Below are 25,357 nucleotides of genomic sequence, written 5' to 3' on the forward strand. Positions count from 1 at the left end.
CCGTCACCTGAACCTTTTCCACCAGAGGTAAACTGAGTTCCTACTTTGCCTGGATTTGTTCCGAGTGCCCAGCTGCAGCATCCAGCTGGCCAAAGGTATCTCTGAGGTGAAACACCACAGCTGCAGCCTTTGGCCCAGCAGCAAGGGTCAGACGAGGCCAGGCACATCCCACCTGGAAATATTGGGATTAATATTCTATAGCATATCATTAGCCTCATCTGAATGTGATTGGACAGAATTTTAATAAAAAGCTTTGCTAGGAAAATACATCATGAATATGCTAAGGTAAGTAAAATTAAGAATAACACTCCAATCTGGCTTTTCTGTAAAGTTACTCTGAGTTAACTATCAAATCCTGCAGCAGAGCCAGGCAGGGTGCATCCCTTCACTCACACCTGGCAGAAACTGTTCCCCTCTGAAGCCTTGCACCAATGCCCAAGCACCAAAGCCCAGGATGTCCACAGCATCCTCTCCAAACTCCAGCCCAACAGCAGGTGATATCTGCTGAAGTTCATCCCCCATTGCCTTTGGGGTGCTGGGAGGTAGATGGGTGCTGGTGGGACTCAGATGGGTCAAGCATCAAGGTTAAATTCAGTTTGATTGGTTGCTAATCAATAATCCAGTCATCATCAGTATAAGAGGAAATGACTTTGGGTTATGCTAGAAGATATTACTAAAAATTGCTTCTCTGGAAGGGTTGTCAACCACTTAACAGGCTGCCCAGGGAAGTGGTGGAGTCACCACCCTGGAGGTATTTAAAAGACATGTACATATGGTTCTTATGGGCATGGCTTAGTGGTGGACTTGGCAGTGCTGGATTAATGATTGGCTTGGTGGTCTCTTCCAGCCAAACTGATTGTATGATTCCTTGAAGCCAAGTGATTCTCTCTATAGTGACTTGTTGATGGGCTGTACCCTATGGCCTCCAGCAGCAGCCCCCACAGTGCAGTTCATATGGCCACACTTCTCCACAAGCTGCAGGCAAGAAGACTGCCCCAAAATTTCCCCTGTCCCTGCTGCTCCCCTGCCTTGCCAGTGGGCCCCCACCCTGCCCAGCTGTCACCCAGCACTGCCGCTTCACACTCCAATGCATTTCTGCTTAAGAGAAACCTCCTCCCTTGCAGGGGGGATGTTTGCAGCACAGAGAGAGGAAGCATTGCTTCCTAGGAGCTCTCAGGGAGAGTGAAACCAGCCAGCTTTCAAATAAATATGGTTTATAATGCTTTCTTAATGCTGAGCACTTTGTGATATGTATTTCTTGAGGTGCAGTTTATACTAAAAAAACCTCTAACCTCTAGATATTTTATAATTTTCCCTTTAAAAAGAAGGAATTTAAAAGTTCTTTGCTGTTAATTATTGATGCTGAACACAAACACGGGACTTCCTTTTATCGCAAGACTGAACATTTGACCTATGGTAGCCAAAACTGAAAATTTGAGAGGACCTCCAAGCCTGTATTTCAATTTCGTTACTATCATCTATCTTTCCAATGAAGTGCATTTACTCAATGCAACCAGTTTGATACATTTAAAATATGCAGGGTTCAATTAATTTTGTATGAGTATATAGCTCATAAGTTGTGCTGCCAAAATAGTTCACTGGGCCACAAGTTCAAAAATAATTTAAATAAAGGCTGAAAGAAACAAAAAAGGAAAATTACACAAAGCACATCACCATGAGACTTTCTTTAATGCTCTGAGGAATAAAACTGCCATAAAGTGATGGGATCAGGAAGAAACTTCATCTGACACAATCTCCCCCAGGGAAAGCACTGCACACTTTTTCATGCAATTACATTTTCACCAGGGACATCCAGGCACAACATTGGCCTAACGCAGCAGAGAGGATTTGGCAAAGCACAGGAGCAGCTCAGACAGATGAGGTGGAAGGGAAGCATTTCATGGCCAGCCTCTGCAGATCCAGTGCAAACACACTTCCAGGCAACCCCAGCACCATGGCAGGCTGCAAAACCTACATGGGATCTAACACTTGGGCAGTACGTCCTCACGGACCTCTCCTTCCCTGCCCCTTCATCTGAGTATCATCGCTGAAGCTTCAGGAGATGCACCAGAAGTTGGTGAGGCTGGAGATTTTTTTGCACCTGAACAAAATCTGGGCCCTGGAGTCCCTGAAGATTGCACTCTCTCTTGTCAAGGCCTGACTTAATTCCTGGAAGTCCCTCCTGAGATGTGCATGAAAGAAGCTGTAATGCCATATAGAGCATGGCAGCACATGATAGTGTCACACTTGGTTGAAAAGCCCCAGCAGGAGTGAGTCCCCTGCAGCTGAGCCCTGCACAAGCCTCACTCCTGCCTCACTCCACACAGCCCTCCATCCAGAGCTGTGCTTCAGCCATCCAGACCCCTATGGGACTCGCTTGTTCATAAGGAAACCTGCATGTAAAACCTGCATGCAAACCATACAGTGCAGGGAGAAAGTGGCTGCTCAGCGCAGGTGGCTCGGGCAGATCGCAGCTGTCCCTCCCTGCCTGGGTGATTGTCCTCTCCTCCACTCAGCCTGAGGAGCCTGGGCTGACCAGCACGCTGAAATGTCTCTCTTTATTCCACAACTCTACTAAAGAAAACTTGAGGAGAGGGAAATGCCAGGAAGAGAATGGAAAATCTGCAAAAAGGCTAATCCAGTGTGTAACTCTTTCCCTGGTCAGAGGGGCAGATCTCCTGGGGGTGTATATATATACACAGGAATGCTTTTGAGAAAAGATGAATTTTCAGGATTGGGATGCTTTCATGTTTTCTAATCATGTTTCCCACTATCTCACACTGTCCAGTGCTTCTGAAAGAAGCACGAGGATTGCTGGGGACCTCCTCTGGACGATAATAGAAGAGAGAGAGGAGCACCTAGTGCATGTGCCGGGTACAGTGGGATGGGAACAGGTTCATTTTCCAGCGTGGTCACCTGAGATGATCTCTGGGGACACAGAGATGCTGCTCTCCAGCCTTCCCCCCATCCCTGTCTCACCTGCATCATCATCAGACTTCTTGGAGGAAAAAAGTCAGTTTTAGCACCCTGAAGTGAAATTTCCCTTGCAGATGCCAAATCACACTTAAAACCAGCCTCCTTGGCCAGATGTCCCGATCCCGGGCTCGGCTCCCAGCTCCAGGCTCCGGCCGGGCACGGCAGGGCCGGGCAGGGTTGCGCCCATCGCGTTCATTTCCCTGCTGGGCGATGGTCGGCGGCCGGGCAGCGCCTTCCCTTCCTCACTCAGCCAATTGCATCTCCAGCCCGGACGGGAGATCGCGGGGTGTGAGCGGGGGAGCGCCCGGGGGCCGCTGCGGGGGGGAGCTGGGAGCAGCCCCGGCGCCGCGGCGGGAGCGGGAGGAAGAGGAGGGAGAGAAGCGAGGGAGAGGCCTCTGGGGCAGGCAGGCCCCGGGGTCGGGCCGCGCCGGCCGGCCCAGCCACTTAAATGCAACCCCTGGGGCATCGGCTTCCCGCTGATGAGACCGCTGCAGGGCCCTCGAGGCCGGAGCGCCGTCGTGGGGACCGTCACCCTCTGCCTGGCCGCCGGGTGGGCTCTGCAGAGTAAGTGTCCGGCTCCGTCTCTGCCTCCCCCGCTCCCTCCCCGGCGCTTCCCTGCTGCTCCTCGCCGCGATGCCCCGGCTCAGCCCCGGCTCAGCCCCAGCGCCCGGCATCCGCGGGCGGTGCAGAGCGCCCGCCGACCCCCGCCCGCGGCCAGCGCTCTGCCCGGCTCGTCCGCAACCGGGAGCGGCTGGGGAGGGGACAGGGACGGGACGTACCGAGACTGAGGCAGGCATCGCTGCTCTCCCTGACACGGTCAGGGGAGGCTCGTCCCCGCTCCTGCCGCTCGGAGGGAGCGGGGGAGCCGAGCGGGAGCAGCGCGGCCGCGGGGGGAGCGCCCCACGCCCCGGCCTCACGCCCGCTCCGGCAGAGGCGGCCCCAGCAGCCGCCGTGCCCCCGCTGCTTTTCCAGCGGCCGAGGGAACAAGGCGAGGAGGGGGAAACAACCCGGTTAGTCAGCCCGAGGGGTGTCTAACTGGGAAACACGGCGGTGAGGAGGGAAGGTGGGTTCTGATCCAGCACCCCACGGGGGGTGAGTGGGGATGGGGCAACCTCAGGGAGCCGTCCGGTCCGGTCCCAGAGGGGCCTGAGGGAGGCTGCTGCCAGCCCCACCCTGGCCCGGGGAGCGGGGTGTCAGAGCCGCCAGCAAGTGTGGTTCGGTCACGGCACTCCACGGAGAGAAGTGACGCGCAAGCAGGACACCAAAGGGTGGAGAAGCAGCCCGCAGGGTTTCAGAAGCCCGTGTCAGAGCTGTCCCCCAGTTCAGAGCTCCTGCTGGCCCCGTCAGCCTTTTTGATTCTCACTCACTGCCCAACACACTGCAGGCCCAGCTGCGGTGCCGCGGCCAGTTCTGGTAGGCAGAGCCGCACTTCCCACCTTGACTCTTGGCCAGGCAAATACTTTGGAGTAGAGCAGCGTGCCAGGACGGCAAACTCAGTGAGCTCTGAGCAGCCCCTGTACGCGCTTCTCCTGGGTGCGTGTTTTACTGGGTGTGAATGGGCTGGTTTTGGGAGAAGCACAGCCGTCACCTTCCGTAGGGCGCTGCATGTGGGTGTGGTGTTTGCTCTCCAGCCTGGTGGATAGACTGGTTCAGGTGATCTAGGCACACTGCCTACTAAAAATGTTTTTGAATGGTTAGATAGATACTGCACTGCCTTTTTTAGCTTTGCATACCAGATAGGGACAGCACATGTTTGCAAATAATTTAATGGAAAGATTTTAATTATCTCTCTTTTTACATTTATTTTGCAATTGCATATTCAAAACAAAGCCTTTATAAAAACATGAAAGGGTCACTGAGGGGAGACACTCAGCTCCTGTGTGGTCAGAAACAGTGGGAAAGGCCTTTAAATAAATACACGGACCAGAAAACAATTGGAACAATTTGCAGCGATTACCAGAGGTTCCCGGCTGTTCTGTTTCTGTAGCTGGCACAAACCTCGTTTTCACAGCTCTGGTTAGTCTCTCCTGCACACAGGCTGAACAGCAGACCACAGCTCAGCTGAGGATGCACTGAGCTGCCCAGAAAGCATGATGTTCCTGCAGGGGGACTGAGAAGCATGAGTATGGACAATGCTCATGAAAGGGGGAGCCCAGGCATGGTATCTTGGAAAAAGCCTAGGTCCTATTTGGTACCGTAGATGAGAGCCTGGGAACTGAACTGGCTTCTTGAGCTCCCCTACCTTATCCTGACCAACAGCGTTAGTGAATTCTGCTACAGATCCCAAATACGGTGAAGTCAGGTTGTAATTCACCCATCTCTTCCATTTGTGGTGGCTGTGGAGGGCTCTTATGTTAAGATTTTTTACAATTTTTTTTTTCCCTTGGAGATTTTTTTTCTTTGCCTTTCTTAATCATTCTTATCTCTGAAGACACTGCAGAAACTCCAGGATCATCCCCAGGTGTCCTGCTTTGCACTCATGCAGTGTAGCTGAGGGTCTGATTCTCACTCCCCTATGGGGTTACAAACGTTACAGACATTTACAGGTCAGCATTTCTTTTTTGTTTTGCTCTTGCAGTCAGGCTGTTCCCACAGTAAGGGAGTAGAGCAGGTGAGTTGCTCCAAGCCAAACCAGGAAAAGGCATTCAGCCTTACTGTGTGCTTTATCTGCCTTTTGTCTGCTTTGATTTTTGTGGGTAGATAACAGGATTTCAGTCTTTAGCCAAGGGTCTCAGACAAGCCATTAATCAAAAGAAAAATGTATGCCAGTTAAAACTCCAGTGTTGGTGTGCATCCAAATCTTCATGCAGAGACACCAAATGCAAGCAGAAATTATTGCAGTTACACATTAAACTAAGCAGCCAGTTCAGTTTTACAGTGTCACAAACAGCTCTGTAATCACATCAGGAGGAAGTAGATGAAAATTAAATATTCTTTTATATGCATTTTTGCCCGGATATCATCAGGAACATGAAGTCCCTGGCTTCTCAGGGACTGCGTACCTTTGGATACATGTGATTTATCTGCACTGGCTTATTAACTGGTGTCCTTTAAGAAGCTGATATTTCTAATGTTCATTACACATCCTGAAAACATGACAAAGTCCTTGCCAAGACTTCACATACTTATGCCTACTACAGTTCTTGCTTTTGGGGGATGGTAGTTAATGAATATGATAGATTACCTCAGACATGGCAACTAAACTTTCCATGTAAATGCAGGATTTTTAGATGAAGCCAGTTACCGATGAACAAAAGAACATTGCTCAGTTTTCAGAAAATGTTATGCTTATCCAAAGTCCCTTTCTATGTGGATGTTAAAACATTGAAACATATGCAAATACGTGTCCACTATGGTTGAAGCATTTTTGCTATCACAAATTATAAATGTGTATTTAGTCTTCAAGTATGTATGTTACTTTTATGGAAAGCAAAAGAAGAAGCTATTGAAAAGCATAATCTATCCCCTCTTAAAACAGATCACTGAGATAGGTAGGATGAATCACCATGATCCAGAGGTCCCAACCTGCCCTGGACAGTTGGTGCAGCATCACCTCCAGACTCACCACTCTCCTTTGTCTTTCAGCTCCCAGAGGAGTATCCTTAGTTGTCCCACAACCCAACATCAATGCAACAGTGGCACAAAACATTCTCCTCTCAGTTGAATACTCTTGCCAAGGCGTGGCCACCATTGAGTGGAAGCATGTGTCAAGTTGGGGCACCACCAGCATTGTTGAGTGGAGAAGTGGGAATTATGTCAACATATCCACGGTCTACAAGGACAGAGTGACTACTTTTGAAAATGGCTCTATACAGCTTCGGAATGTGGGCATGAGAGATGCCGGCTACTATTTTGTCACTGTAATGGAGGAGCATGGAACCAATGCCTATGGCACCATCATAGTCAATGTTTATGGTACAAACTACTCATGACTTCTTGGCTTTACCCTGTGTTTAAGCATCAATCTGCTTGTAATCAATTTTATAATATTATTTTTTTTCCATTTTCCCTACAGAGATTATCTATGAAGATTTGCATTTTGTCGCAGTTCTCTTCACATTTCTCGCTGCAGTATCTGCCATTCTAATCTGCTTCATGTGGCTGTGTAATAAATCTCTGCATCTATTTCAGAAGAAGACAACACACAAACTGACAGGTATTTCTCTAAAAATGTAGTCAGGGTATAGGGTCTTCAAGCCTGAAATTTGAGCCTAAAATTTGTACCATAAAGGTGCTAAACAGGGCCACTGAGAAACAAGACTGAAAGTCTCAGATCAGTTGTCCTGTTCTAACTCCTTACTAGCTGAGGCAACTGAATAACAGGTGTTTAGTTGAAGAACAATCCACAGGACATCTACCTTTTTTGTTTCACATTAGAAATAATAAAATACTTCCCAACATTGCTGATTGCAAAACTTGGGGAGAAAAGGCCAGAGCTCAAATAACCCCCCATCAAAGGGCAGGAGACAAAGTCAAGAGCATCAGCAACTCTCTGAGTTCACATCAGCAGGGTGTATCCTACGGGAAAATAATCAAATGACCCTTGGGAGTGCCCCTACTTCAGTTCAGTCCTCAGCAGAGGACTGCATCTCCTCCTCTCAAACCCCCACTTCATCTGTTCACTTTTGATCCAGTTGCAGACTCCAACGAACACTGAGTAATATCAAAACCTGACACTGAAGACAACAGTCATGAAAAGCAGGTCAAGGAACACAAGAGCTACACTGAAGGGACATATTAGAGAAGAAATTTCCAAGCTACTGCCAGGGATATTTGGCCTAGGCAGAAAGACAAGGTGCATGTTATGAGCCTGGGATCAAGCTCTCAGGCACATCTTTGAAATGGGAGGTTTCCTTTACCACTTCAAAGTATTTCAGATGTTTACCTGCCTTCTTTGTAAGTGCAGATCCCCTCGTGGTTTCTTGCCCTCTAGGTAAAAGGTCTGTATTTCTTCTATAAGAAGTGTTACATTACAACAAGCAGCCTAGCTATCAATATTTTACTGGACCAACAGAGACACTCAAGCATCCTAAGATTCATGGCCCAGACTTTGTGTCAACTCTGCAAAACCTAATAGAAGAAGAAATTAACTTGGTTTGAGCTGCCTCTTCCTTTCTGTTGCTCATGTGTTGCTGCTGTTTTCATGGTGCATACACTACTCACAAGGTTCTGTAGCTACTGAAAACTTTCCTATCATGCCAGAATATACAGAATTTTGTTTAGATAAAGCCTCTTACTCCAGCTGAAGCCAGTCTTCCCACAGGGCTGAATTGAATAGACATACTCATGTAACATATGGCAGAGTTCAAGAAAGCACAGTTCTAGAAACTTGTGTGATCTCCCAGGAAACGGTCCAAAGCAGAGACCTAATTTCAGCCCCAATTCTATCTCAGAAGAGCCCTCCTTTCAGAAGTCATGAAGAGAGATATAAGAACGGTCCCTATGGACTTCATTTTCTTAGTATCTTTAGCCTTGTACCGGAAGAAATCATGGTCACTTTAAAGATTGTGAGAACCTCTTTATACAGTTAAATATTTTGAAAATATGTATTTAAAACCTAATTTTAGATGAGAAAGCTTGAGCTAATAATAAAAAGTTAAAAATGTCTTGAGTTAATTTTGGAATGTTGGCCTTCCAATCCATTTGCCAATCAATAATAATATCCTTTCATTTACAGCAAGTACAACAGAAGAGATTGAACTGGAAACCATTGAGTGTTAGCCAAGGACTGTATCATAATAAAAATAACAATTCTACCTCAGGAGAAAGTGTTGGCCAAGAAAGCAAGAACAAACCTAGAAGGTAAAATGTTTGTGACTACCGCAGAAACATCCTGACTTGCAAAGTAATTAAATCAGCAGTGTCTGATGGAGCTGTTTCAACCTGTTAAGTTTTCGGTTCTGCTAGTCAAGGTCAGAGTTAAAAAGAGTAGGCTTTCATGCTGAGCATGAACACATTTTTGTGGCTAGCTAATAAAATCTAGAGCCTCTACCACTCTTAAAAACAACCAACCCTCTAAGATCAACCCATAAAGGAAATTATCATCGTCTTGAAGGACACCTGCATTTTGGATACAGCAAGTCTCCTATTACAGTCAGAGTGGTCATTAGTATCCATCAACATAATAAATTAAATATCTAATTACAGTATTACATTAAAAAATTAATTGCAAGCACTGAATCCTGTTTATTGCAGCTGTGCTGCTGCTTTTGGGTGTAAGGAACTTCCTAAAGCTCTGAAGACAAACTGCAATTTTTCATGAGACAAAACTGACTTTGAAAGAACGCTGAGCTGGTCAAAGTTCTCCCGCTTGTGTTTCCCGCAGTTGTTTACACTGCCCCAGGATGGATCTTAACACACATTTTATGACATTACTAGAGCAGGTGGTTGTACAAGGAACAGTGCAGGCAGGCACTAAAGAGAACACTCTATGAAGATTAGAGGGGTCAGATAAAACAGTGACACACAACACCAGTTGGGGTGGCAAAATACTAAACAGTTTTGTTGTAAAAGATGTCCTTTGCAAACTTAGCCCAGTGCTGAACAATCTATCTGAGAAAAAAAGTTGTAACAGCATGTTTTTGAAATATAATATTAACAAATACAGTTCTAAAATTGCTCCTGTTGAGAAGCCACCTTTGCTTTCCCTATGTTGTAAGAAAACATGAAGTGACCCAACTAATGTTTTCTTGAATCTGCATATTGCACGTATTGCAATTCTCCACCTGTAGATCTGTGGGGTGAAATAACATTTGTGTTTGTCAGTGAGAAAGCAGTAAACTGACCGAGTTCCAAATTATTCTGTTTTGCTTTTGTAATGAGAATTTTGCAGTGTGAAATAAACTTTGAACTTGGAAGACATCATGGACTAGTCTGCGCCTGTAGATTGCCACGTTGCTGTTTGAGTCAAACTGCTGCTACTGCCTTTCTCACACTTTGTCTCACTTGTTTGCAAAAATCTTTTACAGGACAGGCTGACAGAGTTTTGCCTCTGGTCAGGGACTGGGATGCTCAAATGCAGAGGTACTGTGGGCTCCATTTGGAAAAATGTTCAGGGAATTTCTCAGCAAGTACATAATGATGCAGGTAGGGGCCAAACAAGCCAAAGCATCCTGTGCACAGTAGCTTTAAACCATCCTATACTGAGCTGGTCCTTTGTAATACAAAGGGCCTCTCTCCCACTCATAAATTGAGGTACCAGATTCAGCTGTTTGCTCCTTCCTACATCTAGAACAGGTCAAAAAAGGTGAGAAATGAGGTAAGTATCAGATACAGCAGACAAGTAACAGTTTATTCCAATTCTCTGCTTTAAACTTGTCCATTTTTGTGTCTTTGAGTGAACCAAGCTTTGACAACAGGTAAACTAAGTGCATCTATTTCAATCACCTAACTTGAATTACTTGGTAAAGTATGCTTATAGAATATGGAAAACATTGTTAGGGGTTCTTTTTGAGCCCTAAATCTTAGACTTTGAACATATCTTAGGCTTTTAAGGCAAAAAGTATTAAAGCACTTTGAATGTGAAGCTAGGTATTAGGCTGAGCTGAATACAGAGCAGGTGCTCTGCCAGACTTAGGAATTACAAAAAGTCCAGCTTACACATAAAACCACTATTACCTGCTAACACTGACCTGAACACTGCAATTGCCAGACGAAGTCAGGAAACATATCCAGACATGACTGACCATTCCAGTGCACTGCTGTGACTGCAGAGGTCATGCACACATTTAAACCACAATGTTTGAAAGCTGGCAGGAAAGTAGGAAATGAACACTTAAAATTCTTCAGTTTAAAATGTACTACAATAAAAGAAGTTTACAACCAGCACAGTTTTTCTACCTCTTTCAGCTTGGCTGAAGTCACTTCAACTTCAGGCACTCAATCCTTGGTTATTAAACCTGGTGCCAACCTCACTTTTAGGCAGTAACATCCCACATGAATAGTAGGGACTCAAACAGTATTCAGAGAGAACATCCAGTACAGTTAACCTGTACATAGCTTTCTTTATAGACAATTCCTCACCCAAAAATTTTACCCACAATTTAACACGCTTACTCTACACAGGTAACATTACTTAAAAAATACTCAAATTTACCTGAAAATGCTCTTTGTCGCTGTGCATTATTAAGGTCAATATTTGAGGTACAGAATGTGAGGCTAAACTGTATCAGTTTCTTGCTACTCTGGAGCATCTATAGTCTCATGGAAGGTTGTTAGAGTAGAAATTCAGAAACTAACAGCTGTTCTTACTGTACTTGTAAATTCCCTGCGGAACAGCAGCACATTTAATATTTAGAGCATTCTAGATGACCAAAGGGATTAAGGCATTTTAAACTTGAATTAAAGAGATGTCCAACTTCATCAGATTACTTTGGCAATCAATTGAAAAGGTCTTAATAATTCACTAATGTCATCATTTCATATTCAAAGATGCACTACCAAGTTTCAAGACTATCTGTTAGATGTCTAATCAGTCTGTTTTCCAATAAAATTAGGAATCCCTGTGTATTCAACACCAAAACACTGACTCTCCAGATCTCGAATAACTCTTTTCTTGATGTTGTTATTATTCTTTTTTCAGCTAGACCTAGAAGTCTTGACAAGTGTTTTCATGCTAACATGCAGAGCTTGCTGTTCTGCATCACAGGAGATGTCCTTTTCAGGAGAGAAGTCCTGCAACCATGAGATTGTAATAGCTCCACAGTGATCTGATTAGTTGGTAACTAAGAACTTGATGAAAAGGCTATTGCTACATGCAGACCTGTCAATTTAGGTTAAGAACAATAAAGCATAAAGACATGTCCAAGTTTCATAGACTCATCTTATAATTATTAATAAGAGATTTGTTGTGTTAGCAGGAGTCAGAACAGCCTCATCTAGTCAGATGCATGAACGCATGCATCAGGCTGTTGGCTGAACTGTTCACCAAGGAACAACTCCCCCTCTGCCTGTAATCACACAGCGTCTGCTGGCACAGCAATACAGGACCTGGCATCACAGGGCTTCAAGATCAAGAGACTTATTTTCAACTAGGGCTTTTAATTTTCATCAGTTGTCTTGGGTAACACATGAGCCCCTGCAAGGAAAACCCTTTCTCTCTCTTAGTTCAGTCACACAGAAGCAAGTACTCACAGGAACTGGAACAAGATGCTCCATGCTGGCCAACACCAATATAAGTACAAGAACTGCTTTGGATACCTGCTGAGCAGCAGCTTGCTGCTTATTTTCCTAGAATTATTCTTTATACTTGAGAATACAACAAAGTAACAATTGTCACCATGGAAGTGTGATGCTCAATTTGATCATGTTTATGTGCAAGAAGTTCATTTATATACATATAGACAGACACCTCAAAAGACAATACAGACATGAATATGAACCAGTTTACACAGACAGGTTGCAAAAAGACCCTTAGCACTTAAGTACCAAACAAAATGAAAGCTTTGTTGAACACTATACTGTAAGTTTCAAGAAGGCTACAACTACAACCAAAACTATAAAAAACGTGACTTTTTTATTTAGAAAGAACTCAAAATAGCTGATATTCAGGAAGATGTTATTATTTCCCTGGATGATAATCATGGAATATGCAGAAGAAAGACCCAGATACTCAAGTGTGCAGGTCTACTGAATGAGAGTTATCTCCTTCTATCTAGTCACTAAGTCACAAGTCACCCACAAACTCAAATTGTCAGAACTTTGCCAGCCAAGTAAGACCCTTTCCGCTATATTCTTGTAAAAAACAAGCTCAAAAAACCAAGCAAAATAGCCAACATGACACAGGCCATCAGAGAGGAAAGACTTTTGCCACAGGCAGTGACTTTGTAACACTCTCAAATTAAACTGCCAAGTAAACATTTCTCAAAAAGAAAGGAGTCACCCAGAATCTCCATCAATGTACAAAAATTCCAACTCAAGAATGCTTCAACTCAAGGACTACCAAATTTAATTTTATAAACAAAAAATACATTAGTTACTCATCTATGTCACTCTGGACAGAGCAAATTTCAAAGATACAGCTGGAAGGAACTTTTACAAAAAATTGTATGTATTTTATATGCTACTGAAAAAGGTTTTATTACAAATACCAAAATGGTTATTTCTGTACAGGAAATAAATTTGATTTTGCTTCCTTGTATTGGCCCATAGCTCCCACTTCCCTTTGCTGCACTGGAAGTTATCATTGCACAGAGACACTTCAAAGCCCTAGAGAGAGGCTGATGCTTCACTAGCAAGGAGTTAGGGCAGCCATGAGGAGTTCCATTTTATACACAAAGTTCCGCCCTTCCATTTTATTCCACTGCACCTCCTTGAATGGCCCCCGGAGATGATTCCACTTGCTGTCCTGCAGGACATCGCCCTTGGGGAGATCCTTGCACTGGCTCCGTGGGAACTGAACCATGACTTTGCTGCCGCTTTCCGGGCCGTTACGGACTGTGGGGAAAGGAGATCTCAATGAGCATTTTTACACTGTAGGCATTCTTCATACTAAATATTCTTCCCTGTGTATTCTATACTTTACTCCTACTCAATTCCAAACACGCTGAAAGCGAACAAGGGAAATTCTCTTCCTTTCTTTTTCAAAGCTTTTTCTCTGGGTTTTCTCTCTCATCTCCCACTTCTCTATTATTTTGTTGCTTTCACACTGCAGGTTCTTGGGTTAGCTCAAGACAGAGAAACTTTTAATAAACACAAAAATGTACACCTTACAAATGCATTTCTTTTTCCCCAACGATTCCAGGAAGGGCAAAGGCTTCATTGCTCATTCTTTCTTTGGATGTATTCCCCACTATTCTGTTGAAAAATATATTGTTTCTAGTCGATTTCTCTCATTCTCTCAAGTAGACAGGATCTAAATCATTAGGCAGTTACTTTTAATCACAAAATTCTGTGAGACTAGTGGAGGGGTGGTGGTGCTTCGCTGGCTTGGATGGGTTTCTGTGTTTTCATGCTGGGGAGTGGTGTGTGTTGGCTTTTTAAACAAACAGTTAGAGAGGTACCACCTAGCTTTTCCCCCATCTCCCAAGCTAACCTTCTATAAAGAGATAACTATGAGGCTGATTGAACATAATTTCTCTTTCATAAATTGATGTCAACTACTCCTCATCACCATGTTCTCCACAGTATATTTGGAGAATTCTTCTGAGACTATTTTTTTCCAACTCATCTTCCCAGTAATTACAATGAGGCTGATCAGGCTGTAGTTCCCCATGTTTTCCTTCTTGAATACAGGATGAAACATTTGCCTTCTTTCAGTCCTCAGGAGCCCTTCCTGAGCCTGGCCTTTTAGGATCAAGAGTGGCCTTGCAGTAACATCAATCAACACCCTCAGCAGTCATGGATATATATCCCACCTGGTCCCATGAACTTGTATATGTCTAAGTCTGTTCAAAGGTTCTCTAACCTGGTCTTCCACTACTGAGGCTGAATCTTTGCTCCAAAATTTCCCATGAGTCTCACAGATCCATTTCTGAAGGCCAATCTTAAGACCAAAGTAAAGAAGGTACTGAGTACCTTGGCCTCCTCCATGTCCTGTGCCACCAGGTACTACTCTCTGTTTAACAGCAATCCCGCATTTTCCCTCGTCTTTCCTTTGCTGCTGACATCCCTGTTGAAGCTCTTCTTGCTGCCCTGTACATCCCTCACCAGATTCCTGTCCTACCCTTAGCTTTCCTATCCTTATCAATGCATGCTTGGATAGTGTCTCTATATCCCTCCCAGGACAACTACTAATAATCTCTTGGAGCTTCCTTCCTATGTCACGAGTTCAGCCATGGGCTCCGTGTTCATACACACAGGTCTTCTGTCACCTTTGCACAACTTCCTGAACATTAGGAATGACCATTCTTGAGCTTAAAAGAGGTGACCCTTGAAAACAATAATCAAACAGCACTCCTGGACCCCTCTTCTTTCTATCCATAGGATTTTTCAAAAAGATCCCTAAAGAGACCAAAACTGTTCTGCCTAAGTTTGGAGTTGTGATCCTGTTGTTTATCTTGTTCCCTCTCTCAGGATCCTGATGGTTTCTGTAATCACTTTTTTCTATGCTAATAATAATACATATAACTAATTTTCTATAATTATATATTATATAAACAAATATTTACATAATATTTATCAAAATAATGTATTCAAATAATGTATTAATATAATACATATAATTTTCCACAGTGACTATAAGAAATATTTTCAATCCTATGTAAATTTTATATTAAGTGGCTTCCTGGGCAAGGTGTTGATTCTATTTAGATATCAATTCCATACACAAGAGACAGTCTGTAGACTTTTAAAGCATAGTATCAATTTATAGCAAAATATTCTAAAAACACTCTCAGAAAGATTTGAGTTCTATTTGCAAGAGGGAACATACCTGAAATGGCATAGTCTCCATTTGGTGATGCTACAGTTATTGCTGATGCATTGCCAATGCTCTCCACTGGCCCCAGACCAACGTGATTACTGAAACTCAGCACATGCCATCCCATAACTTTTGCAAGCTGCTGAACTGCATGCACTTGGTGCTGTGACATCTGAAACATAACAAGAGGTTTGTTTTCTGTCGAATATTTGCAGAGCATAGAAAGAATTGCTTATGTAGTTTAGCAAGCCTGTTTTCTGTACAGTAATTACCTATAAAAATTACTTTAAGTTCTCTACTTTCAGAGAACTTTTTTTAATATGATGGTAGAACTTTGTTTTATTTGATTAGACTAGTTCCTTCACAGAAGAGAAGGCCACTCTATTATGCAGTTAAATGAATTTTTCATTGGTATATGCTCTTAGCCATTTTATTTAAATTGATGCTATTAATTTACAAAAATCTTTATTTAGGTCTCAGAAAATTAGTTTGTAAACAATCCTCTATTTCAACATAAACAAGACTTCTGCTGTAAAATATATAAAAATATGAGAAAGTATTAGCAGAAAAAATTCAGAAAAAAAAGTTGAGGTCCTCACACGCATGATTATCTCCAGTAATGCTCAAGTGTAAGCACTGAGCTCTAACAGCTAAGGAGTTTAAATGCTACTGTTTTCCTTTATCATGACTTAACCCTTGTAACAAGGAAGTATCCAGCACCATTCAGCAATTCTCTGTGAACAAGTCTGACAACACCTGAGCAAGACGACATGACCTCAGCAGAATCTGTTTCAACTTGTTTTCTGTGTCATGGAGTTTTATGTAACTGCAACAGGCCAACCACTGTTATTAAAGACCTGTATTTTGACTATTTATAATGCATAGTGGGGAGATTGTTACTTCTGAATAAAACCAGCAGGTTGTTCTAAGCAATTAAGAAAACAGAGTTCATTCAAGTATGAGCTGATTTGGTAACGACAGGTGCAAAGTGAGCATTAACAGACAATGCTGAAATGACAGTAATTGTGGGTTCATTAAGAACTTAGCTACAGTAAGTTTCATATATAGAATATTTTATTGTCTGCTATGATTACCACCGACTTGTTTCTCCCATAATGAGCAGCATAAAGAAATGCATTTTAAATTGGAGGGAAAAATTATTATGACTACTGACCCTAGTAAAAAATGGCAATATATTTTAGTAACAGTTGCTAAAGACTCTACACAAACATAGTGAAAATTCAGTCATCCAGCTTCCCTTCTCCACTATCTTAATTTGAACTTTTGAATAATTTCTACATAGATGAAAGTGAGATTCTAACTTCTTTCTGTTTCCCAAACATCACGAGAAAGGGAAGAATAACATATATAAGTCTACCTGAGATAAAAGGAAATCCTGCAGTTCTTGCTCTTGATGAGACAATGTAATAACTCTTCCATCTCTATGCACAACTCTGATTTGTTCAACTCCAATGTTCAGCTGTAGTTGAATGGATCTTTGAAGACAAGATCCATATTTATTCAAAAAGCATTAAAAGGCTTAAGAAAACAGGAAACTAAGAACACAGAATCCCACCCAATCACTGACAAGAATTCCTAAGACAGATGGTGCAAAGAATGGGACAGCAACTCCAAATATTCCAGGTTCATCTGTCACCACAACAGCTGCCTCTATATGTGGCATGCTCCCAGACCTGGCCTACCATTTGTTCAGGTCAAGGAAGCCTCACAGCTCCCCACCTGCCCCATGCCCAAGTTTCCTTCCAGTTGTGCAGGGGAAAATGGTGTGTTCTATGCTACAGACAAAACTTGGGCAGCTTATGTACTCTGGGATAAAGACTGGAAATGCACCAATAGTCATTTGCCCCACAGCAGGTTGCCCCATACTGTGGTCACAGCCAGAGAGCACTGCTCTAAGAAAACACTGTTGATGCATTAATGAATTCACTGCTGGTCAATCTGCAAGCATTTATTTCTGGAACATCCAATCTTGTATTTCAGTAACAACATGCATAATTATTGCATGAATTACAGGAGTTGCACATTTCAGTACGTATGCAACCAAGCTAGGACTGAGCAGATTAGCTTTCCATGACCAGACTGGAACTTTAGAATCCAGCGCTATCAAATGATACTTTGTATTCAGTCATCTCCATCCAAAGGAAATTCCCCGACCCCTGCCACCACCAAGTGCCCACTCTCATCTTAAATTTCTTCTTTGAGAGAAAACTGTACTAATTAAAGATGTACTAAATATCTTCATTAAAGGGTAAAGTGGGTGACGTTTTCTGAAGGTGACTGTTCACCCTACAGTGAAGTCAGAAAAACAAATACACACAAATAATGGACTCCTACTTGTCTGTCTGAAGAAAATCTAAACCTTTAAAGCACAATGTGAATACATGGTGCCTTTGCTTCATGCCTTTACAACTAAAAGGACATGCATTCTCACACTTACTTGCATATCTGCTCATATCCTTGAGAAGTTATTAGAACTTTAACACTGGATTCATAAACATCATTGATATTGGACCAGTGAGCCTGAATCTGAGGATCCTCAATACGACTCGCCAGACTGTCAATGGTTCGAGCAGTTCTAGAAGATAAAGCCATATTCCACACACAATAATCCAGGCAGTTTGTACTGTTACCTTGCTTTCAGGAAGCAAGGAGGTTATTAGATATAACAAACATGTGGATCAAAATTCTATTTCAGCACTGTTCTGGTGCTAATGAAGTACAGTTTATTCTGTACATTTCTCATACATTCTGCAGCAGTATTGAAGTGGTATTACTCAGTATTAGCTACTGCACTGCTAAGAGTACTAAAAAGGATTTATGCACTTTGAGGTAAGTAGGGACAATTATCAGCAGCTTATGTTGCACCTGTCACAGAGATCTCAAAGAGATCTGGTATCTTTTCTTTTTACTAGCTGAATGTTGTTTTCTCATATTTTTTCATAATTTTTGGTTCTTAGTACTTAAAAGTACTAAAGTACAAAAAAAGACTGTATTAACCATGAAAGAAACAGCAGCTAGTTTTAAAAACACTTAAAATAGACAATTGTATTCTATGTAATGGTACATGTTACTGTAACAAGACTATCTTGTGACCCACCTTCGTCTCAAAAATATATGCTTTGCCTGTTTTATGATCTTTTCCAGAAGTCCTTCATTCGACTGTAAAGAAGTGATTTCATTTTTATCAAAAGCCTGGGGCCCTGCAAGTCTCATTCTCTTATGGCCAAAAGGTGCACTAGCTGGATGTGGCATCACTGTCGAGCTCAGAGTCTGCTTGTGACACTGCAACAATCAACAGATGTTATAAAAGGAAGGCACCAAATAATGTATCTGCAATAAATAATATGTATCTTACAATATGTTGCTTCACATCACATTTTTAGAGTGTACGTACTTTCAAAAACTTTTTTAACTTTATCAACCCGACAGCACTTTAAAGACAATTCTTCATACTTTGCTTCCTCCATTTATATGTGTCTTTCAAAACTTATAGAAAGTAATTAAAAAAAAAAGTGCTAGCTAACAGAAATTTGGTACCATGGCAGTAGTTCCAACTAATAAGTCTTCTTTATATACATCTATGGAGACGGAAAGAATGGTCACTTCAAAATAAAGGAAGTATTTTAGACAAAAAAAAATTGAAGTACAGAAAGTTTTAGCAGTATGTCCAAAGTAAAGGAAATCCACAGGAAAGGTGGGCACTGAGCCAAAGTTTCATGAGCCCTAAATCAGTGTTTAAAACCCTGGACTGTTCCACATGACTGCATGACTTGCAGAGCCATGCTCTAAGGAGGTGAACACTCTCTGGAACATGGTTTCAATTCTACTTAGAGATGCAAAACTGGGCTTCTTTCCTGAAGAGAGACAACCTCAACTTCATGCCCCAGGTTCTGCTAGATTATTCAAGAATCCAAAATGCTGAAGCAGAGAAGCGGACGTTCAAATAAACAAAGCTATTATGGCAATTGATTGTTCCTTCATGAGGGTATGGCTGACCAGATGCTCACTGACAGTGCTTGGTAAGCATTATTAGACACAAAAAGGGCAGAACTGATGAACTCTACCAGAAAAGCTTTGCATGGCTTTTCTGAAGTGAGCAGCCAGATCTGAGGTTAAGTAAAGAACTAGCATGCCCTGAAAGCATTAACTGGAACTCCCAAACCACCCACACCCATGGAAACCCAAGCAGTAGGCTGCCTTCCACAAATGGATGGAGAAGGACTGGCCTCTAGTGGCACTTGGCTGTTATACCAGGGCCACACACTGGGCAGAAGGCTGAACAAAAGCCCAAAAACTCTTCAGTACTTCAGCCATATATGCAGTACCTCTCTGATAAGTTGATGCAAATTATGTTCCAGAACATAGAGATGATCCTCTGGATTCTGTTTTTCAGAAGCAGCCTTTTGTGACTTTTTATCATTGGAAGAGTGACACAGAGAAATAGACAGCTGCAAACCTGTACAAAGCAAATGGAAAAAAAAGATTTTAAAAAGTGATCACTGACAATTTTCAAGATTGCTACTGAGAACTTCTTCACTTTTTATACTGAGTAGTTTAACAACAGGTATTCACTGTATCAGAGAAAAATCAAAGAATGATGGTGGAGGGCACAGCACCAAAGGCAAGTAAAACTTGATATTCACTGAAGTGTTGACAACTGTGAACTCACTAGATGCATTTCACATCAGTTTCTATGACTCAATCCCACACAAAAAGAAGTCCCCAGGACCCCATTGCTTTCTTAAAGAAGGAGTGATTAACCATCAGACACATTTTAAGCAATCCAGAAACATATTATTTGCATGATACAATGGGTTGTGTACCCCTTGTAAGAACAGAGGATTCACCACCTGACTCTGAGCCACCTTTATGCTGTTTAATTATCCTCACTGAAGAGCATTTGCTTTTGGTCTTTTGAGGACTCATAAACTCAAGTCTTAAATTTATTCTTACACGCAATCCAGGAGCAATGACTTATCCTCAGCTCCAAACTGCCACATGCACATGGCATTACAGCTGACAGTTTTCAAGTGCTGCTGACAAAAAACATAACCACAAAGGAAAACAGAGTACATTAGAAACTACTGTGCATTAGCTGAAATTCTGTTTTTCAAAAACTTTGAAAATCAAGGAGTTTGTTTTTACTTTTGTAAGGACAGAGAATTAAAAAAGGTGACATCAATCAGTCTTTAAGGAAACAACTGTAGGCTAAGCATCTTAAAAAGCTTCCTACCTGGGAAAGGCTGGGAAATTATCTGATTTTTCACTACAATGTGAGGAATCTGTGATTTAATTTGAACAGCTTCTCGTGACAGCTGGGCAAAAATTTCTTTACATAGAAGAACATTCTGTGCAGTCTCCAACTTTGTCTGCCAGTGTGCAGAACCTGAAAAATATAAATAAATGTTTGCAAGAGGGAAGAGCAAAGAGAAGCCACCTTTTTGTTCAGATGCCAAATACTATGCAGTAGCCAGGTGTCATCACTAAGATAAAGGAGTCAGTGCCTTATATCCAAATTGAGTATTATCAGAATTTTATCTTAGTTAAGCAAGCACTTTAGGTAAAACTAAAACTAATTTTGATTCAATTTTACATATATGCATATTGTGAAGTGCAACACCCTTATGGTACAGTATATTACACTCCCAGGCCTTTTGTGAAGGTCTCTCTTTATGAACCTCTGCTCCTTAAGTTTTAGTTTACTTTCAATGATACTTCTGGCTTTATTAAATTCACTCTATGATGAACTACCCAGTAATGTTCAGTGCATGTATGTGCTTTCACAGGGTTTATAGGCCCAAAATTCTTGGGAGATTATGGAGTAAGTAAGCACACAAGCTGCATAACATACTCTCAATACCATATGAAGCACCTCATAGTACAGCACTCTATGTTCTGTTGCCTATGTTCAGGACAGCACTAGCATTTGTATCAGACAACTGTGAAATAAAATCCTGCCAGTTTATTTCTAACTTTACAGAGTAAAGGATAGCTTTTTAATCCAAAAGTTTAAAACTTCCCATACTGGCACATATTAAATGAATCAATGTACCATCTGCCAGGTGAGCTGTTGGTAATTAACACACAGACCACCAGTAGAGTTTCAGATCCAGATAAAACATACGAACAACAGACACAAATGATGCATTTTGGGCAGAGTGGAGAGTGAACAGTCACTAGTTCAGCTGAATTAATGGGATGTAACCGACTGAAACACAACACCTTGGTTTGATTTCAGTTATGGGCTCAAACTTTTAATGTCAAACAAAAGAGGCTCCAGGAATACTCAAAATACAACCCTAATAATTTTTTTCAGAACTGAATAACCACATATGAAAAACTGAAGGAGCATGTTTTGAAAGCATGATTTCCAAAGCCCAAGCACCACCCAAACAGAGTATTTCAGTTTAAATAAGGGAAGTCTTATTCACTCTTCTTCCCAGCTATATGCTGAAATTTTCAAACAAGCATCATATGCAAACTCATTCCTCAAGAACATATTCCTAACACAACATGTAAGCTGTACCTGGTTTTGATTTTGGCAAAGGTCTTTTAAAGAGATTGACTGTCCCGAGGTCACCAATGTCTGGTGCTTGTTTTTGAATAGAAACCTAGGCAAGAGGGAACAGTATTTAATATTTGTTCTCTGTTGCAAGCATACAAATCTAAAACAAAACTCCATTAGGTTATTAATGTTTCTCTGACAAACCTTGATGTATGCTGATCCCTCTAAATCACTTGGAATTTGAACATCCAAAGGACAGTAATCCTCAGGTATTTTTTTATCCAGGTCAATGTCAGTGTTCTTTATCACCTCAAATGTGCCATGATGAAGAAAAAGGGAGCCTGAGGAAAGAAGGACAAAGGCATACACATTAAATATTAAGCACCTTCTGCAAATAAAAAAGCTCGTATTTCTGTTTTGGAAGAATATGTATTTCTGAGCCTCCAAATCTTCCAATCTGCACTTGACTCACATTTCTTAATTACTTCTTAAAAAAACCCAGGTAAATTAGAAAGCTCACACCACTGTATCAGCATGTCAATCCTCCACTGTGCAATGTGTAATATTTTGCAGTAAGTTAACACAGAGTATTCAATAATTATGGGAGGAAGCCAAGAGTTTTTTTGAAATTGAGTCATTAGGTGCAAGGAAGGAAAAAAGAAAGATACAAAAGTAACTGTGTGAAGTTTCACAAGCAGGTAGTTAAAGGTACAACACCCTACTTGATTTAAAGGAATTCTGATAATGTTTGGCTAGAAATCTTAAAACTATGACCATGTCCTGACTGTAAAAGGTAACTTTATAGGCAGTCATTCAGGGACTGATAAAAGCAGATACCCACATCTGTCCTAGCTGTACATCTTTTTCACCCAGGACACAGTTCACCTAGTTCAGGGTAAATCAACTAAAAACAATACATAGCCTGGGGTATAGCTACAGCTTTTTCATTTTAACAAATCTCAATTTGTCCTTCCCCTCCCTCACCAATGCCAACAGGAACCCAACACATTTGGTTCTGATGCCTGCTTTGTACCTGCATCCTAAGTTCTGTGTGATTCTGTATTCACTTTGTCACTCCATAACGGCCTCTAGAACCCTGGGCTGCTCACCCCCTTTAAATGTAATCCATGAATTAAGGCATATCCTCAGCATCATTTCTCAACTGTAGGAATAATAGATAAAATAATCTGCCTTCAACATCACTCTTTAGTCATATGGTTTAATTTTACCTTGTATGAATTCTGGGGAGCAGGGAGTTAGACATCATAAGCCTTTTGGGTCCCTTCTAACTTGAGATATTCTAGGATTTCCTGATCTTCGATTAAAAAAAAAAAAAAAAGCAACCAACTCTTCGCTTTTTTTTTTAATGCTTTACACACCAAATGTAGATAAAAGCCAAGGATTTACAAAGTCTGCCTGTCAACTGATCAACTACACTGCAAATGCAGTATTGCTTTTCTGAACAAAGTCTTAGTAAAATACTACAGTTAGCCTTTAAAATCACTTTCTGGATTGAAGATGCCAAGATATTTTCCCTGATACTAAAACAATAGTTCTACCTTTATAAATCTGTTTCAAAAATGTAATAAATTCACATTGAAATTATTTATTAAGAGAGATTCCATCTCTTTTTCCAGTTATGAAAAGACAACTTCATAAAATATCCCTTCTTGTGAAAACAGATCCTACTGTTTACCTGCACTTCTGTAGCTCAGATCACCAAGAATTTTATCTCCCACTTTTCTCAGCTTCCAGTGTTGTCTCAGTCTTAGCAGCTCAGAGTTGAAGTCTCTTTGTCGCTTATTTTCCTGATTTTCAGCAACTGATTTGGATAATCTTTCTGCACCTTTCAACAGGATCTGAGCTGCTCCAGCTAAGGACTTCTTTTTTGAAATCAGCTGTAGAAACTGAGGATTCTAGTACCAAAAACAACAAGATACTTGGACTTTAATTCACACAAGATGATGATGATTATTATTATGAATAATAATTAATAATTTTAATATTTATTTATTATTAATGGAAACTAACGGACAGTGACTGATAGGTTGCTTTTCCAGATGTCCAGTAACTTATCCAGAATTATTTTCATATCACCATTATACAATTGGAAGTTGGATTTTAACTTAAAACTTCAGTAAAGAGGCTTTGAAACTGGCCTCAACTCCCAATCCCAGCCTTACTCTGACCCTCAAAGCACTGCACTAGCACATCAAAAGGAGCATTTTGATAAATTTTGTACTGACCACATGTGGAAAAAAAATCCATTGGAATAAAATCATTAGCATCATGATTGAGCACACAAAGTGCTCAACTAGGTACAACATACTTGTTTTGGAGGAAGGGGATCCTGCCCGACTGGATCTAGAGTCATGAACTTCTTATCCTTCACAATGCTAAGAACGTCATACAACACACACATCTCAGTCAAGGCACTTCTTAAGTTGTTCCTCACTGAATCCCAAGGCCAGAGGGATGGCTGGAACTTTACCAACCCTAAAAAAAAAACAAAGGCAGGAAAAACAAAGGACTTTAGAAAGGTACGTGTAAGACTGATTTTTGAACCACAGGGAGATCATAACGGCACGAAATACAACACGACATCAAATCTGCTGTTGTCTTTTCCCAGTCCAATTTACTGGGGCTGGGTCACGAACACTGTGACCAGCCCCTGGGGGAAGGCAGGCCAGGCCCAACCACCCGCGGAGCCGCAGGCTGGCACCGCCTCAGCGCGGCGGGCCTCCAGCAGCCGCATCCCGGAGGGAGGGCTCGGGCTCCCGGCCCTTCTCACCTTCCTCATCCTCCGTCTCGCCCGCCTCGGCCCAGGGCCGGCCCGCCGAGCCCGGCTCGTCCTCCTCCGAGCCGGAGCCCTGGCTGAAGTCGATGCGCTGCGCCAGGCGCGCCAGGTTCTGGGACATGGAGAGCGGCTGGAGGTAGGTCTCACTGCCATCCAGCCCCACCTCCTGCACCTGCTTCTCGCACGCCGACTCGATGCTGATGCGCACAGCCGGCACACCCGCCATCTTGGAGCGACCCCCGCCCGCACTCGGCAGGGGGCGGGCCCGGCAGGGGGCGGGGCCAGCGCCGGGCGGGCTCGGCCACTTCCGGAGGCGTTCGCGAGGGAGCGGGACCGGTGCCGAGCGGGCTCGGCCAGTTTCGGAGAGAGCTCGGAAGCAGGAGGGGCCAGCGCCGAGTGGGCTCGGCTACCTCCGGAGGCACTCGGGAGGGGGCGGGGCCAGTGCGGTGAGGGGACGGTGCCGGGCGCTGAAGGTCGGAGCCGGTGCCGATTACTTCTCCGGCCTTATTTTCGACCAGAACTTGGTTTCATGTCCCGTTCTAAACCTAACTTCACCTCTAGTTCCCCATGGTCAGCTGTGGCCACGCAGGAAGCTCAACCAAACAAAAGGAAAACATACAGTAACATTGCCATTAAATTACCGTTTAAATTCCGTCGTAACTCCAATGAAACATATACACCAAGTTCTGCCCTTTGACAC

General features: G+C 42.5%; 2 protein-coding genes across 2 annotated transcripts; one reads left to right on the forward strand and one right to left on the reverse strand.

Annotated features, from left to right (window-relative positions):
* The first annotated feature begins 3,430 nt into the window (after positions 1–3,430).
* Positions 3,431–8,765, forward strand: VSTM5 (V-set and transmembrane domain containing 5). The gene is made up of 4 exons (XM_036383835.2): positions 3,431–3,540; positions 6,562–6,891; positions 6,992–7,132; positions 8,654–8,765. The coding sequence occupies exons 1-4, from the start codon at positions 3,456–3,458 to the stop codon at positions 8,695–8,697; spliced, it is 600 nt and encodes a 199-aa protein (XP_036239728.1). The 5' UTR covers positions 3,431–3,455; the 3' UTR covers positions 8,698–8,765.
* Positions 8,766–12,261: 3,496 nt separating this feature from the next.
* MED17 (mediator complex subunit 17) lies at positions 12,262–24,905 on the reverse strand. The gene is made up of 12 exons (XM_036383821.1): positions 24,652–24,905; positions 24,190–24,356; positions 23,557–23,776; positions 22,065–22,201; positions 21,882–21,966; positions 20,589–20,741; positions 19,681–19,811; positions 18,453–18,637; positions 17,793–17,930; positions 16,713–16,830; positions 15,347–15,506; positions 12,262–13,410 (listed from the first exon to the last, which is right to left on the reverse strand). The coding sequence occupies exons 1-12, from the start codon at positions 24,881–24,883 to the stop codon at positions 13,205–13,207; spliced, it is 1,932 nt and encodes a 643-aa protein (XP_036239714.1). The 5' UTR covers positions 24,884–24,905; the 3' UTR covers positions 12,262–13,204.
* Positions 24,906–25,357: the final 452 nt, after the last annotated feature.

The sequence above is a fragment of the Molothrus ater genome, chromosome 2, assembly GCF_012460135.2.
Source record: "Molothrus ater isolate BHLD 08-10-18 breed brown headed cowbird chromosome 2, BPBGC_Mater_1.1, whole genome shotgun sequence".
Taxonomy (NCBI): Eukaryota; Metazoa; Chordata; class Aves; order Passeriformes; family Icteridae; genus Molothrus; species Molothrus ater.

Excerpts from the sequence above, each read along its gene's own strand:
- VSTM5 (XM_036383835.2), top strand. The coding sequence starts at position 3,456 with ATGAGACCGCTGCAGGGCCCTCGAGGCCGGAGCGCCGTCGTGGGGACC. Across the intron at positions 3,541-6,561 it reads CGCCGGGTGGGCTCTGCAGA|CTCCCAGAGGAGTATCCTTA; the intron begins GTAAGTGTCCGG and ends TTTGTCTTTCAG. Across the intron at positions 6,892-6,991 it reads CATCATAGTCAATGTTTATG|AGATTATCTATGAAGATTTG; the intron begins GTACAAACTACT and ends TTTTCCCTACAG.
- MED17 (XM_036383821.1), bottom strand. The coding sequence starts at position 24,883 with ATGGCGGGTGTGCCGGCTGTGCGCATCAGCATCGAGTCGGCGTGCGAG. Across the intron at positions 20,742-21,881 it reads TTTGCCAAAATCAAAACCAG|GTTCTGCACACTGGCAGACA; the intron begins GTACAGCTTACA and ends TATATTTTTCAG. Across the intron at positions 13,411-15,346 it reads TGGAGACTATGCCATTTCAG|TCCGTAACGGCCCGGAAAGC; the intron begins GTATGTTCCCTC and ends CTTTCCCCACAG.